General features: G+C 40.5%; 1 protein-coding gene across 1 annotated transcript in view; it reads left to right on the forward strand.

The window, feature by feature from the left end:
- Positions 1–4067: 4067 nt before the first annotated feature.
- NECAB1 (N-terminal EF-hand calcium binding protein 1) overlaps positions 4068–18101 on the forward strand; it is a 172330-nt gene continuing 158296 nt past the window's right edge. Inside the window, exons 1-2 of the mRNA XM_055286727.2 lie at positions 4068–4440; positions 14169–14193. Coding sequence (XP_055142702.2) covers positions 4096–4440; positions 14169–14193 — 370 coding nt within the window. The 5' untranslated portion in view covers positions 4068–4095. The remainder of the gene's footprint in view (positions 4441–14168; positions 14194–18101) is intronic.

The raw sequence follows: 18101 nt of genomic DNA on the forward strand, positions 1-18101 counted from the left end.
TTTTTGGGAGATACTAGGTCTCTCAGGAAGTCGGCAGAAAGCCTCGAGATCAAGATTGGAGGACAGGGCTGCTGAAATCACAGAGTGCCATTATCCATTTGATTAATTCATCTTCAGGGCTCCCCTGGCACTGTGGCCACACTCAACACTACACTGTGAGTGTCTACTGCCATTAATAAACTTCCCTGCACATCCCTTGATTCAGATTTAAACACAGAAGTGAAGTGTCCTATCAGCTGAGCCTAGCTCTCAGCCTGTGCTCCAGCTACCAGAGAAGAGGGAGAGGGTCTTCTTCCTTTCCTTCAGAAGGGGTGAGTTCTGCCCCCAATCAGGAACCACACCATGGGGATAGGCACTTAAAGCGGAAGGGGATTTGGATCCTAAACTGCCAAGGCAACAAAAATGCCCACTAACCTGACTGAAAGGATTCTGAGTCATTACTCAAAAGGGAAGGATAACCTTCCCTAGAATTTAAGATATAAATAAAATAGATTCCCAGCTGTCTGAAATGGTTTAGATAATAGTTCTACGAGGCAGAGATGGATTGAAATACAATATATTCCCACACAGCTATCATCTCCTGAAATGCTAGAAATATCTTCGTGTCAAAGTCTTATCATAGGAAGCCTGAGAGCTGGAATCTGGAATTACATTTCTATTTTTTTTAGGCCCTTGCTACGAAGAAGTTGCACTTCCTCCCTCAAGTCGGTTGTCTGCTGTTTGTGACTGATACTATGCACAGCAGTGCAGCATGTGTGTTTCACAAAAATGTGTGAAAACTGCTTTCAAAAATTCATGCCGTCTAGATAAAAAGAAAACTATAAAAATATGTTTGGTTGCCACTTCGTAGAGCCTATTGAATTTGTCTGTGAATGTGAATCTAATTGCCATTGTTTCTACTAGAGCCTCTGTGAACATTACATTTCCATTAAAAAGAGAAGTCAGTTATAGCAGAATGTATTCCTGTGTTCACACAGGAATCATAATAATAAATAATGATCAGTTGATTGCTTAATAATTTATGTTTCTTCTTGATAGACCATTAGAGGAAATAAGCAAAGCCACAGGTACAGAAAATGTCATTCATTGTCAGTAAAGGGAAAAGGAATGTTTTTACTGAAGTGTTACAGCTTCCTGCGTTTGAATGGTGACTGCTGATTATTCTCCTGTTCTTCATTTATAATCAGAGAAAGTCTCCTTTATTAACTATTCTTGTTACCATGGGATTGGCATAAAAATATTACCACTTGTGTGGTTGAATTTGAGGGCTGAGGGACCCGCACAACTTGGGTTAGGGGGTCAGACTTAAACTGCACTTGTTGCAGAAAAATCTATTCAGTTCTTCATCCAATGGCAGGAATAAACAACATGTTATTTTGATAAATTCAGTAACTTGATGTTAATGGTTGACAGCCCCCCTCCTTCTTGTGGTTTTTCTCCTTCAGTGATTTGAATGACCTGTGTCCATCTGTTGGGTTGACCAGTATGTTTTTTTTAAATGATTTTGTATTTATTTTGATGAACAGTTGTCAAAGAGAAGGGTCTATTCTCACAGTTCAGGTAAGGAAATTTGCAGTTAATGAGGAAAATGCACATAAAGATGCCAGATGAATATTCCTAAAGCACAGCTCCAATCAATATCTCACCCCTGATTAAGTTTAATGTCTCTAACTCTCTACCTAATTAAGTCCAGAGTTCTATCCCCAGGCTTCACAGATTTTCATCCTATAGCCTCCACCTATTTTCTGAGATTTTATTCTACTTTTTTCCTGTACTGTATGTACAGCACAGTTAAGTTTGGTGATTCGTAATCCTTGCTGCACAACAGAATCACATGGAAATCTTCAAACAAACAAACATTAATCCACTGGGTCCACCATATACTAATTGAAAGTGAATTTGAGGATGAAGCACAGGCATCAGTTTGGTTTGTGTGTGTGTGTTTGTGCAGGGAGGGTTAGCTCCTTATTTTGGTTATCTATTGTTACAAATCCAACCACCTCAACACTTATTGGTATGAAACAGTATACATTTTATTATGCTCCCAATTCTGTGGGCCAACTGTTCTGACACGGCACAGCACTGGTAGTGTGGCTTTACTCCATGATGCCTGGGGTTTTGGCTGGGACAACTCACACGGCTAGGGCTGTCTGCAAGAGCTGGAAGCTGGAGTCATTTGCAGGCTTCCTCATTGACATTTCTGCTGCGGAGGCTGGAATAATGCAAAGGCTCTGCTTAGCTAGACCTGTAAGGCAGGTGTCTACATATGCCTTTCCATATAGCTTGGGCTTCCTCAAAGCATGGTGGCTTAAGGTGGAAAAACTTCCTATATGGCAGTTCAAGAATCCAGGAGCAAATCCACCGTAAAAAGTGGAATTGCAAAGGCTTTTACGCACCTACCCTCGGAAAGCACATAGCATCACTTCTGTTCCATTTCATTCATTGTAGCAGTCACAATCCTTCAGATTTAAGGGGAGGGGACCCACTTCTCTATAGGAAGAATGTCAATGAATTTGTGGGCACATTTTAAAGTTACTACACACCCCAGGTGATTCCAATGTACAGGCAGAGTTGAGAACAATTGGATTCATTTTTTTTTTTTTTTTGTAAGCACCCATCTGCAAAGGAGCAGTGGGACTTGGGTGAAGTGAACAAGACACCTAGGGTGCAAAATTTAAGAAAATCATTCTCAGGATCATGCAAGCACAGGATAGAGATTGAGAGCAAGTGCCTTCTTACATTCTGTGCTCAAGTGGCCCCACTTGCCACATCCTAGTCCTGACCCTACTACAGAGCAACTGTGTATGAATCATTAGGGTGAGGCGGACTTGGATTTCTGGACTAGACAGTAGTTTAGTATTGGGATTTGGAAAGCCCATGTAGGATCTGGGATTCTCTATGTTTACAGGAATCCCCAGTGGACTACTTCCAGCTTCCATGTGCTTTCCTGGTGCCATGGTTTGCTTAGGCTGTTCCTTCCGCCTGGAAGTGTTTTCCTTCTATTTCTATCAAGTATGGAGTATCCACTGATTTTTAAGGTCCATTTCATATACCACTTCTTTCATCAAGCTTTTATTGGTACCCACAGCCAGAGTGTAATCTGTCTCTCCTGAGAAACCCCTAGCACGTTTTATATGCCTTTAAGACACTCACATGTTGATCAGCATTTTGGTTGTGTATGGGCCTGTCTTATAGTAAGAATATGTCTACTTTTCTCCGAAGGCCACAAAATGGAGATCTGGATCCTCTTCACCCATTCTCACTGGTAGAGGCAGAGTCTTGTTTAGACAAGGTTCCTTCTTTTTTGCCTTATCTCGCTCCCAGATAGCTCAGGTTTGTAACCAACACATACACATTTTAGATGCCCAATAAACTGGATCTCTGTCCTGATGAAAGGTGTGGTCAATTTCCTATTTTTACAGCCTTCGCAGAAGCCGTCAAATATTGAATAATTACCCTGGTTTAAATGCTTAAACACAGATAAGGACTTCGTCTTTATTGTGACTTTGGAAAACTTCATGTCTGAACATTACCTAACAATCCTTGCCTCACAGCAAACGTTTCGAAGCCTACTCTAGGCAGAGTTCATAGCACCGCCTTTGTCAGCAGCACTGCCACAGGTAAGCCTCAGAACCCTCTGGGGTGAGACCAGCGTAACCATTTTACTGATGAGGAAAAGTGAGGCTTACAGGTTAAGTCCCTAGAGCGCAAGATAACACCGAATGGCTGAATCCCTACACCAAACCAGCTGCTCCTCGCTTGCTGTTATCCATGAACCCTGCGCCCGCCTTTGGGGAGGGTCGGGCAGACAGGCCACTGGGACCAAAAGCAAAGCAGGTAGAACCTCTCTGACTTCCTCCCTACTTAGGGCATCCACTCAGGTGAGGCTGGGGGCGTCCTTACTTTGCGCTTTGGCTGCTCAGGACAAACGCCCTGCCACTCGTCCCTTCTCTCTGTCCGGACGCCCTCCTCCATCCCTGCACTTGGGGCCGTCGTGGGGCTGGCAGGGGTCCCAGGCTATCTCCAGCCGTGGCCGATGGCCGTGCTGGAGGCAGAGCCCGCTCCCCTCCGCGCGTTGCTAAGTGCGGGGATGACATGGATCCAGACGCCGTCAACCGCGGGAAGGGGGAGGCGAGAGTTGGAGCGCGTGGGAGCGCAGAGGCCGGAGGAGGGAGGAGGGACACCGAGCGCGGAGAGCGCGGAGGGAGGCGCGCGCGGGAGCGAACATCCTCCCGGATCCAAAGCCGGGCGGCGGCGAAGCAGCAGCTGCGGCCGCGCCCTTGCCAGAGCCCGTGCGTCCGCCTAGCCCCGCTCCGCCTGAGGCCGTCAGGGCTCCCGAGGATGGAGGATTCCCAGGAGACATCGCCGTCCTCCAACAACTCCTCGGAGGAGCTCAGCTCTGCTCTGCACCTGTCCAAGGGCATGTCGATCTTCCTCGACGTAAGTACAGATGGTGAGAGCTGGGCGGTTGCTTCCCAGCATCGTTCTTTTCCCGGAAAGGAAGGGGTTCGGCTCAGGTGCTGACCAGCCAATGCTTTGTCCCCAGAACACAGGCGAGAACTACCTCCTTTCCCTCTAGAGAACCACCGATGCAAATGCAGGAGGAACGACTGTCCCTTAACTTGCAGCTAGGGCTGTCCCAGACCTGCAGCTGTGGCTTAACACCCTTAAGAAAATTACAAAAGTTGGATTTTCCAACAGGCTGGGTTTCGTAGAAACACTATTGTAAATACAACAGGCAACATTTGAGTGCACAGGGCATTTCAAAGAGACACAAAGTGTGGGGGTGAGGTGGGGACAGTGTCCCAACTCATCTCTCTAATGCGCCCTATTCGCAGCCTTCACCTTCGTGGATGCTCTCAACCCAGCGAGGGAAGCAGCAGCGATTGAGATGCCCTCGTCATCCTCCCCCAGACCCCCACGGAAAACAATTACTTTGAGCATATTTGTTTTTCTTTTTACAGCGGTGGGAAAGATCATTTTCATAATGGTTCTTTTTGTCACTGCCACCTCTTCTATTTTCCCTTTTTCTTCCCTGATATTCTCCTTCTCTGTACCCCTCCAAGTTCTAATTACTATTGTCGCCTCCATCAATTCTAGCTTTTAATTGTTTTCCCTTTGGTCCTATTTCTCACTTCGGTATCGACTGCCTGCCTTCATTACTCTGATCTGATCACATCCTTTCTTTTCCTTCTGTGCTGTTTCTTTTTCCCGTATGGTGTGGTTTCTATCTTTACAGCACTTTTATTTCTTATTTACTTCTCAATTTTGTTTTCCTCTCCTGCCTGCTGTTTCTGTTCTCTGTATTTTTCCCTCTGTTGCCTATCTCTTCTCTCTGCTTTGGGGTTTCTCTCAGCTGCTTGCCAGGCTCCGGGTCTCCCAGCCCCTCAGTTGTCACATTCATGCTGTTGCCGGAGGTCGTTTCTATCTCAGTGGGGACAATTCTGGCTGCTTCTTGTTTAGGCATGATAGAAAATGTCAAAGGACATGGAGGAATGCTATGTCCTCTGTCCTCTTCTCTGAGTTATCTTTTCTTATTAAAATAAAAATGAGTGGGAGATGGGCCAGAAGCCAGAAACATTTGTTTGTGGAGAGATGAAAATATGAGGAAATCAAATTATTAGTATCATAATGGTGAGGCAGAGATAAAGAGGATAGGAGGATGTGAGGTACTCTCCCAAGTTCATTTTGAATGGATTGGCTAGAATTGTTTTTAATTCTAGGGAAAGAAACTCCTATCAATAATTCAAACTGTTGTAAGGCAAATGATAGAAGCGGGGTTCAACTGTGTGTACTGGCGGCCTTCACCCTTTATCACCTGGTGGCTCCAATTGGAGATCCAGGCATTCTGGGCTGGTCATCTCCTTCCCACCAAATCTCAGGTGTGGTCATTCCTATTCAGCTACCCAATCAAGTGGTTAAGTACCTTATCCTTCATGAGCATTTATCTCTGGCTGGCTTGGGTCAATCAGATGGTGTTATTGGTGCTCATGGCTTAACAGGCTGATCTTATTCAAGTTTTGCTGTTCAGGGCCATAAAGCACTTGAGGTAAGCTGAGAGAAGAGAAGGGCACCACAACATGCCTGAAAAGTCAGGGTCCCTGGAAATCATGTCAGTTATGAGGCTGACAATTAAGGGGCCATGGAGTTGATTCAAAGGGGACAAGTGGGGCCTCCATTCATTCTGACCTGATCTTCACTCTGTCCCCCATTGAGATCAAGTGCTTCCCTGTGCTTTTTAAAAAGCAGTTAACAAACCCCGGTGATAGTGTGGAGATGAATGGATTAAAACTACACAAATGGAAAATCATCCTCCTGACTCATAAACCAGCCATTGCTTAAGTGTTCAACTGCAATGTTTTCGAAGAGAAAATTAAAATTTCATTTTTTATTATGTATGCATGATTGTTTCCAAGTCTGTAAACAAATAGCATCAGGTCCCTGTACTAAAGGAACTTGTAGTCTATGAATAGGGTGCTCTTGCCTTTTATATTTCAGAGATTTAAAAATAAAAATAGGAAACTGATTCCCTATGAGAGGTGTTGACATGCTTGTTTGTCAGTAAAATGCTACAGTCTACAAAAAAAACCTGCCATTGGATTTTGTCTCAAATGGAAGAGATTTTGTTTACACTTTTCTTTGAGTTATTTTGTGAAAAATCTAACACTGGTGAAATATGCGATGTGAAAAATGATTTGTTACTTAGGGATTTGTCAATTATTCATTTCTGGATCATACTGCTTTTAGCAAAATAAAATGTGAAATATACATGCATCACTTTATTTATTAGATTTAAAATATTCTAGTGGCACTAGCAAGAAAGATTACTTTTAAAATTCTCTTCATATTATAATAAATAGGTGATAGATATTACCTGTTCCAAACTGGAACAGGTAATTATCTGTGTGTCTTCTGTATCACACAGACAATTTCCAAATTTGAGGAAAACTTTGATTTGCAGTGCTTTTTATTGCAATGTCACTGGAATAATCAATCATTTAAGAAATGATGTAAACTGCTACTGAGAATACTATTAATGACATGATACATGACCAGCTGGTTAGAAACTAGAGACAGATTTTAACAAGAAAATCAGAGATAGATTTGCCACAACTGTTGACTTTTCCTTCTGCTTTCTCTCCAAATCAGCAATAGTAATCACTATGATACTTCCTTAGGCTGTTGTGAGTATGAAATAAGAGTTCATAGTTTAGAAAATGGAAACAAAGCAAAAAGTGTTGCATAAATTTGAAGTATTATGGTTATTTCAGTGCTCAACACTGAGTGCATTAAATAACAGTAACAGTAGCTAAATCCACAAACTGATGCAGGGACTATTTCTTCATAAATCTAATTTATAGAATTGTCTTGCTAGAATATGACAGAATTAAGTATCGGTTCATCATAAATACTCTTGAATACTGACGAGAGGCTTAGAAAACCTAGCACTGGTGCCAAGGTATGCCAGTGCATTGAGGCTGGAGCAAGCATTTGCATATGGCATGCCTGCCAGCCACAGGAGAGGGACTCAACTGGGTCCTGGCAACACAGAGGACCACGGGGATTATTATTGCTTTTCCTTTTACACCAATGGACTATCATTTCCCCGGTTGCTGCAATCCAGTTAACAGAACAGGAACTGTAGTTTGGAATACTAGTCCACGTAGCATGTGTCTCCTCTTTTGAGTCATTACATTAATCAACTCCGCTACTGTGAAAAGGGAGAAAAACAAACCTTCAACTCATCCCCAAAAGCAAGAGAAATTCCCAAATGAAATTAGTTGCAACTTCATCCACCCAATGCCACTTTCCTTTCCCATCAGTTTTCCTTTGATTTTTAACTGGAAGGGAAGTGACTGTTCCCCACTTCACTGCTAAAGTGGGAATGAGGCTGGAAGGTTGTGAAGGGGATGAATGACTTTACTGCTTGTCTTCCCTTCCTTCCTTCGTCTAAGCATGCACACTCATGTACATTCTGAATGCAAGATACAGAGCATAGATGGTTCGGAACTTGGTGAAAACAAGAAATAGTTTCTTTTCACAAGGACACTTAATTCTGAAGCCCCGTATATGCTCATTTGTATGACGTGTGAGATGCACAGAGGAATGTCGAAGCCGAACGAGTCTTCCAGATGCAATGATTCTGTGACTGAACTCTGTTATAGCCACACACCTCCCATCTCACCTCATTACACACACACACACACACACACACACACACTTGCTCATTTGCGTGAGATTGTCCAGTTCGGAGGATGGCAGTTAACCCCATCACTGTCTACCCTCATTGGCAAGGCAAATGTCACTCTTGTAGTTATAGGAAGCAGCAGAAATTGGGGAAAAAAATTTAATGCATGCTGGGCTTAATACCTAGGTGATGGATTGATAGGTGCAGCAAACCACCATAGCACACGTTTACCTATGTAACAACCCTACACATCCTGCACATGTACCCCAGAACTTAAACAAATAAAAAAAAATTATTAAAAATACACTTAGTTTTACTGTTATCATACATTAAAAATTGTTTTCCCACACTAGGCCTACCCTAGGCAAAATTGAGAAGATGAAAATATGTGTGCTGATTCCTTTTCTCCATCCATCTTTCAGTACCTGCTTCCCCTTATCCAGTTTCAGGGCAACCAGTGGCCTGGTAGTAAAACTACCTGCTGGAAGTCTGGGCCCACCCACCCTGGTAATGGGAGAGACTCCCATCTGACCCCAGGCAGTCTAATGATTGAGACATCTGGGCGACACCAGGCATTCTAATGAGAGAGACTCCCGCCGACCCTGCGTGGTGGGACTCCATGTTCTGGATTAGTCCTGAGTCCCTGCCTTATATTCTAGTTTCTCAGGAATCTACCAAGGGACTATTTCACCTCATTATCAAATCTTAACCTGATTCATGGTAGGAGGCACTTAGAAATACTAGTTCAGTAAATGATGATTGTGTCCATCTTTTAATGTTTCAAAGACAACATTTACATTTTAACACCTGCCTTCAATAACTTAAAGTGATGAACAAGGAATTTTACTTGAGGCCATCAAAGAATATTTTTGAAATAAAGGAATCTATTTGATAATCTTTGAATTGTAGCAAAAACACAGTATTACCTGTCTTCAAATTTTAAGCCTGACCATAATATTTAAATTTATTTACCATCCGTCCAGTGGTGGCAACCTTAAGATCGGCTGACACAGATTATTCTGGTACCATAACATAATGAACTTGATTCTCATCCGCAGTACGTTTTCTATTAGTCTGTGGGATCAGAGGCAAAATTTGCAGCAGAAACAGTTCTGTTCATATTTAATACAAGAACTGTCTTAATAACAAAAGCTGCTGTTTTTATTTCATCTTTCAGAAGCTAAATGCTGCTTGAGATTTTTCTTTATGAAATGAACAGAACAGAAGTCCTGGGTCCAACTCTGTGGTGTGTGATTATTCTATTCTAGTTACTTCAAAATCCGAGGACAAAATGCAGCTTGAAATAGAATCTTAGAATGAATCAAAAGTAAGAAACAGGATGTGTTTCATGTCTCCCTGACTCTCAGCTGGGGCTCTATGGTTGCAGAGGACAGGAAGAAGCTGGTTGTGATAAGGGAATGAATCCTCAAAATCCCCTCTAGCAATTAACTTTATGGAGGAAAAATAATCTGGGTCTCATTTTGCTTTAAGCATAGCTCTTACTATTGAAAGCAGTCCTCCTGCAGTAATTACATTAATTTAGTAAAAAAGGAGGACCATCTTCTTCTGCATGCAAGTCTAGGTGATACCTACCTGTTGCTGGAAAAGTTTCGTGGGTGAGATCTTTAATAGTAATACTAGTATCTTAAAACACATTGTGGCAATGATTAGATTTATCTATACCTCATTTCCGTGAAGTCGGCAGAATGAAAGGAGGATAATGTTTTTATAGTAGAAAGCAGTAAAACAGACAACTTGGGAATAAAAACGATTGCTCATGTTTCAAGCTGGCCAGCAAGAAGTGACGATCTAAATATAAGAATAGCTCTGGTTATTTAACTATAGCTACAAGTTACTTTGGGAAAAAAAATCATCCTTAAGGGCCCCTTCCAAGCAATTAAAATTTGTCTTTGCAATGTGCTAGTGGGGCATCCTCTTTGGTACTGTATATAACAGAGCTCTGTAGTATGTTATCCAGATTATTTTCTATTAGCATACCTATCAGGGCTAACTTCATTGCAGCTAGCAGGAAAAATAATGTGAACTGTTCTAAGATTGTTTTAAAAAATAATGTATTGGCTCCTGTAATGAAAAAGCAGAGATCATCTCATCAAGATTACTTAATCAGAGACTCAAGGAGTGCTATCTGGACCCAGTTTCTCTAACTCTCTGAACACTACTTTCCTGGGTGTTGGTTCTTTCCAGGTTATATATTGTATTAGTTTCCTAGGGCTGCTCTAACAAACTACCACAATAGAATGTACTCTCCATGGTTCTGGAGGTGAGAAGGGCGAATTCAAGCTGCCAGCAGGGTGATGCTCCCTGGGAAGGCTCCAGAGGGGGAACTGTATCATGCTTCCTCTCTTGCTTCTGATGGCACCTGTCGGTACTTTGGCATCCTTGGCTTTCAGCTGCACCACGCCAATACCTGCCTCTTTGATCATATGGTCTCTATCCTCTATCTCTGCATCTCTGAATTTCTCTCCTTGTAAGATCCCCAGTCATTGGACTTAGGGACCACCCAATCCAGTTATATTTTATATTAATGGGATTACATCAGCAAACCCTATTTCTTTTCTTTTTATAACTTAAAGTTTTATTTTAGATTCGGGAGGAATATGTGCAGATTTGTTACATGGGTATACTGCATGATGGTGAGATTTGGGGTACAAATGATTCCGTCACCCATGTAGTGAGCATAATACTCAACAGTTAGTTTCTCAACTCTTCTCCCCAACCTCCCTCTTCCCTCTATTAGTCCCCAGTATATGTTGCTGCCATCTTTATGTTCATGTGTACCCAATGTTTAGCTCCCACTTATAAGTGAGAATATATGCAGTATTTGGTTTTCTACTTCTGCATTAATTCACTCAGGATAATGGCCTCCAGTTGCATCCATGTTGCTGCAAAGAACATGATCTTGTTTTTTTTATGGCTGTGTAGTATTCCATGACGTATATGTACCGCATTTTCTTTATCCAATTGACCACTGATGGGCACTTAAGTTGATTTAGCATTTTTGCTATTGTGAATAATGCTGCAATGAACACATGAGTGCCATGTGTCTTTTTGGTACAATGATTTATTTACTTTTGGATATATACTCAGTAACGGGATTGCAGAGTCAAATGGTAATTCTGTTTTAAGTTCTCTGAGAAATCTCCAAACTGCTTTCCACAGACTAAAGTAATTTACATCCGCACCAACTGTGTATAGGCATTCCCTTTTCTCAGCAGCAGCTCCAGCATTTGGTTGTGTTTTTTTGACTTTCTGATAATAGCCATTCTGACTGGTGTGAGATGATTGCATATTGTGGTTTTGATTTGCATTTCTCTGATGATTAGTGATGTTGAGCATTTTTTCATATGTTTCTTGGCCACTAGTATCTCTTCTTTTGAGAAGAGTCTGTTCATGTCTTTTGCCCACTTCTTAATGGGGTTCTTTTTTGTTTTTTGAAATACGATTTTTACAAATTCTGTGTATTAGTACTATGTTGAATGCATAGTTGGTGAATATTTTCTCCCATTCTTTAGATTCTCTGTTTACTCTGTTGACAGTTTATTTTCCTGTGCTCTAGCTCTTTAGTTTAATTAGGTCCCACTGCCAATTTTTGTTTTTGTTGCAATTGCTTTTGAGAACTTAGTTATAACTTTTTTCTCAAGGCCAATTTTTTCTCAATGTCAAGAATGATATTTTCTAGGTTTTCTTATAGGATTTTTATAGTGTGAGGTCTTATATCTAAATTTTTAATCCATCTTGAGTTAATTTTTGTCTATAGTATTAGATAGTGCTCCAGTTTCATTCTTCTGCATGTCACCTACTAGCTATCCCAGTACCATTTATTGAATAGGGAATCCTTTCCCCATTATTTATTTTTGTTGATTTTGTTGAAGATCAGATGGCTGTAGGTGTACAGCTTTATTGCTGGGTTCTCTATTCTGTTTCATTTTTGTATCTGTTTTTTTGTACCAGTACCATGCTGTTTTGCCTACTGTAGCCTTATTGTATAGTTTGAAGTCAGGTAATGTGATGCTTCCAGCTTTGTTCTTTTTGTTTAGAATTGCTTTGGCTATTCAGGCTCCATTTTGGTTCCATATGAATTTTAGAACAGTTTTTTCTAATTCTGTAAAAAATGACATTGGTAGTTTGATAGGAATAGTATTGAATGTATACATTGCTTTGGGTAGTATGGCTATTTTAACAATATTGATTCTTCCAATTCATGAGCATGGAATGTTTTTCCATTTGTTTCTGTCATCTATGATTTCTTTCAGCAGTGTTTTGTAGTTCTCCTTGTGGAAGTCTTTCACTTGTTTGGTTAAATGTATTCCTAGGTATTTTATTTTTTGTGTAGCTATTGTAAATGGGATTGCATTCTTGATTTGGCTCTCAGCTTGAATGCTATTGCTGCATAGAAATGCTACTGAGTTTTGAACCTTTATTTTGTATCCTGAAACTTTATCAAAGTCGTTTATCAGTCCCAGGAGGCTTTTGGTGTAGTCTTCGAGTTTTCTAGGTATAAGATTATATCATCAGTGAAGAGAGATCATTTGGCTTCTTATTTTGCTATTTGGATGCCTTTTATTTCTTTCTCTTGCCTGATTGCTCTGGCGAAGACTTCCAGTATTATGTTGAATAGGAGTGGTGAGAGTGGGCGTCCTTGTCTTGTTCCAGTTCCAGTTCTACTTCTAGCATTCAAGGAGATGCTTCCAGCTTTTGCCTGTTTAATATGATGTTGGCTGTGGGTTTGGCATAGATGGCTCTTGTTATTTTGAGGTATGTTCCTTCAATGCCTAGTTTGTTCAGAGTTTTTATAATGAAGGAAGGTTGGATTTTACCAAGGGCTTTTCCTCCCAAACCTCTGTTTCCAGATAAAGTTACATTCATGGATACTGAGTATTAGGATTTCAACATTTGGTTTTGGAGGACACAATTCAACCTACAATATATCCAATAACAAAATGAATGACAGCAGTGCATTGCCTATATATTCCTAGGTTCAAAGTCAGCAGAAGGTAGAGTATGTCTCTCTCCTAACCACTCAAGCAAAACCATGGCCTGTCATTCACTGGCCCTAATGTGCTCATCCCTGAGCAGTCACCGTGACCAGAGGGATATGACACCATGTTTGTCAGACGTAAGTGCCCTGCCCAGCACTGGAGCACCTAGGCCAAGCATGTAGGAAAGGTTGGCTTTCCAGAAGAACATTAGGAATCATTACTAAAGAGTAATGGATACCAGATGGCCAAATAGTTCTTATACATCAAGACAATTTAAAATACGTCCAAGATAATATGATTAATAAAGTATAAATAAAGTAGATATAGCATAGACATGTGGTTACTCTTTACCCATGATGTATTATTTTTCTTTTATGTTTTGTTGAATCCCAGTTTTATTGAGGTATGATTGACTTACATTAATGTGCACATATGTAAAGTGTAAACTTGATGAGTTTTAACATGTATGAAACCATTACCACATTCAAGATAATAACTATCTCTATCACCTGCAAAAGTTTTCTTACATCCTCTTGTAATCCACCCTCCCCTGCCCTGCCCATTCCTAGGAACCTTAATCTGTTTTCTGTCCCTATAGATTAGTTTACATTTTTAAGAATTTTATATAAATGGAATTATGAGTAAGTATTCTTTTGCATCTAGGTTTTCTACTCAGCCTAGTTATTTTTGGTTCTATACAAGTTGTTGTGTGTATAAAGAGCTCATTCATTTTTATTGCTCAGTAGTATTCTATTGTATGGCTATACCACAGTCGGTTTGTTCATTCATGGTTTGTTTATCCATGGACATTTGGGTCGTTTTCAGGTTTTAGATATTATAAAGAAAGATCTCAATTGGGAAACGCTTACTTAAAATTAGAATGTATTTTATTTAATTATGAATAAATTATGTGTAAGTGTAATGTTCACTGCAATATTTATTTAAAATGGTGATAAAATTTTCTCCTTTTTCCTTTCCAGATACTGAGGAGAGCAGACAAAAATGGTAAGACCAAAAATCTACAGTTTCTATTTATTAATCTTACATTTTATATTACCTTATAAATAATAATCAGGAAAAAGGGGAGAGTCCTGGAAAATGACATATAAAATACTATCTTATTGTACTAGTGATCGTTTTAGATAAGTTTTAGGCCCTAAATATTCATAAGAAGTTGGCAGAAGGATTTACATTTGAAAGGAATGTTTATGCCTTTGAAGTGAGGAGCTCTGCCATACTTGGACTCTGCCTTTTCCTTTTCATGCATCAAAAAATAATTTTGTGGCAATAACAGCTTCTATTCATTGAGTGTCTACTGTGTGCCAGGCATTGGGCCAAGTGCTTTGTGCATATTATGTCCTAGAATTATTACAATACAAAGCTGAGACTGGACCCCAGGTCTGTATGACACGCAAGTCTGGACTCTCCACACTGAGCTTTATCGTGGCCTTGGGGATTTTACTGCACTCCAAGAGGGCTGCCTGGAAACCTGCATTGCTAGCTTTATCTCTACCCCATTGTTCCTGGCCACTGCTTTCCCATTTGAAGTGTATACACTGGAAATGATAATCTATAGCAACAGAGAAGTAGGAGATGGCAACCTTGAAGTAAAAACTTGCTCTGTTGATTTAATGATGACTGCACAACATCTAATTATAAGTTGTCATAAGCAGTATGTTTTGACTCTATTATTCCACTAGAAACTTTGTCCCAGAGAACACCAAATAAAAGCTTGTTTTGTTTTTGTTTTTTTTTTTCTTTTTGCTGCTGTACTATAAGTACTACAGTAGAGGTATATTCCTGACAAGAATTTCTTGACAAATTTAGGATACAAAGGGTTCTTTCCCTTTTTTGAATCCCATTTCTTATCTATGGGGAGAGATTACAGGCAGAGTCCAGATCTGACAGTTTAAAGATATATGTTGTGGTCTATTTTACCCTTAAGCGGGCAGATCAAGAAAAGCTTGACTGACAAGACACACCTTTCTACACAAAAGATTATTAATCTAAGGAACAATGTAATAGCATCCCAAGTCCTAATAATATTTAATTGTGCTTGGCCATCAAAATATTTTCTCAGATTGTGTTGTGGTGATTGATATATTGTCAGTTCAAATGTGCTTTTTGTTCCCACTTGAAGCATTTCATTATTTTGCTTTTAGTTTTAGATTTGGGGTTTTTTTTTTTTTTTTTTTTTTTTTGAGACAGAATCTCACTCTGTCACCCAGGCTGGAGTGCAATGGTGGGATCTCGGCTTACTGCAACCTCTGTCTCCTGGGTTCAAGCAATTCTCTTTCCTCAGCCTCCCGAGTAGCTGGGAATACAGGCGCACGCCATCACACCCGGCTAATTTTTGTGTTTTTAGTAGTGACAGTGTTTCACCATGTTGGCCAGGCTGGACTCAAACTCCTGACCTCAAGTGATCCGCCCTCTTCAGCCTCCCAAAGTGCCAGGATTACAAGTGTGGGCTACTGCGCCTGGCCCATTTGATTACTTTTAAAGACAGAAATAATGATGGCATCATTTTGTCTTCTCATCTCATCCTTTGGTCTTTTGCCTGATATCCAGCCCCAGGGATGCCTGGTGTACAATTGAATAGCCCACCTGTCTCTATGCCACCTGCCTTGTAGTTCAATAGCAGTCTCCAGCTCAGAAATGCTTTTGTTCCCTCTCCACCCAAGCTCCTAGTTTTCTCAGGCTATACTTTCATTTCCTAGACCCCAAAGCTCTGATTTAGGTCCACCCTTACCTTTGTATGTATTTCTCTTCTTTCCATCAGAATTAGCATAATCCACAGTCAGAATAAAAAGCACTGAACAAAACAATGCACATGATTCAATGGTTTATGATAACCTCAAATACCGTGCTGCATGAAGTGGTCACTTGCACTGGCAGACCCATGTCTCATATTTCCTCACCTGCCCCCACTCTGCCTTCCTTACCACCTCTCCTAATGTCCATTCTAACATGCTGTCAGACTACCTGCCTTTCTGCTCTTACCTCTCAAAATCTTCCACACGTATCCTCCTCTGCAGCTGCTGAAGCACTCAGTCCCCCGGGCACACTCCATCTGCCACACTGTTATGTTACCCTGCTGTGACCTCCGCCTCCTATAACTTTCCACCCTCAGTCAGCTTGAGAACACTCATGCTTTGCTTACATTCCTGCTCAGAGACACCTTATCTGGGAAACCTCCCCCAGTTCCCTCGACAGGGCCCCACCCTCTCCCTGTGTTCTCAGCACAACTGGGCAAATTAGCACGATTGAGTGTTCTCAGCACTTTGGCACATATTGATTATTGTCCTTAAGGTGGAGACTGCTTGTTGGCTGGAGATTGTACTTCTCTAAGCCAAACATGCCTCTCTAATGCAAGGAACATAAGTTACAAGTAGGTGGTATGCCCAGCCAGTACTAGATGCTCAATAGACATTTGTTTAATGAATTAAGAAGAAAATACAGTATATATACTATTCAGCCTTAAAAGAAAGAAGAAATTCTGTCATTTGTGACAACATGAATGGAATTGGAGACCATTATGCTAAGTGAAATTAGCCAAACACAGAAAGACAAATACCTCTTATACTTCTATATCGAGCCTAAAACAATTGAACTCACAGAAGCAGGGGGTAGAATGGTGGCTACAGAGGCTGGAGAGTGAAAGGAGTAGGGAGGTAATAGTTGAAGGGTACAAAGTCTCAGGAGGAATAAGTTTAATTTTTTTTGAGATCAATTGCACAGCATAGTGAATATAGCTAATCATTGAGTTCTGTACATTTTAGTATCACTGAGAGTAAATTTCTTCTAATGTTCTCATCACCAAGAAATCGCAAATATTTGAGGTGATAGAGATATTAATTAGCTTAATCTTTCCACATTGTATTCAAAAATCATAACATCACTTTTTATCCCATAAATAAATACAACTATAATTTGTCAATTTATGATAAAAAATAAAATAAAAAAGGATTGAGGATGTTCTGCTCCATTATTTCTCTCTCTTCTCTCTGTCCACTTTTCCCCCTGCCTTTCATCCCACCTTACTCTTCTCCCTCATTCTCAGTGTAAAGTTGGAGGGAAGCAGAGTCAGGCAGTTTGGGTTTAAACCACAAGTATGACACCTAGGAACTTTATAAAGAGCATAGATAACGACATCTACCATGTCATGTGGTAATTATGAATAATAAATGAGGGACTATCCATAAACTTACTAGGCAAGTGCCTGGAATGTAGTAACAACTAAACACTTGCTCATTTTGCTGCTATTATGATTAATATTATCTCTATTGCTACTGAAAGCTTGAGCTGTTTTTTCTGCTGTGATGACTTGGCTATCTGAGATACTTTTTAACATTTTAGTTATTTCTATTGCAGTGGAGTTTAGTAGAAAAGAAAAATAAAGCTATTTACCATATATGGAGTATTTGAAAGGGAAAAGGATAGTGGATAATCTAATGTAAATGAGAAGATACAAGCATGTAAAAGTAAGCATCCTTCTGTACCATGTGTTCATGGCATTCTGTATTTGCAAATAGACAGCTGCTACATGTATTTGAGCTCTTGCTAACAGACCCTCATGTGATAGAATCCCTTGTGGACAGCATAATTGGTGACAGAATAACAAAAGGAAGAAGAGGCAATAGGCACTATAATTGTTCGCCTGCCCAGAGGACAGATTTAGCTTTTGGAATCTATCTGACATCTGACAAAAAAGAGAAGCTGCTGGATAAATTGGGCGGGGTGGGAGGGATACACATTAGCGGTTAGCTATAATAATGACATCTTGGAGAGATTTTTTTGGTTGGTTGTTTTTTTTAAATCATAGGCTAGGATCCTAAACATAAAGATAGCCCTCCGAATAGGATTGCTTAGGAGAGATGCTAGTGCTTTGAGCCAAAGAGACCCAAATTCAAGTT

The sequence above is a fragment of the Symphalangus syndactylus genome, chromosome 7 (assembly GCF_028878055.3).
Source record: "Symphalangus syndactylus isolate Jambi chromosome 7, NHGRI_mSymSyn1-v2.1_pri, whole genome shotgun sequence".
Lineage (NCBI taxonomy): Eukaryota > Metazoa > Chordata > Mammalia > Primates > Hylobatidae > Symphalangus > Symphalangus syndactylus.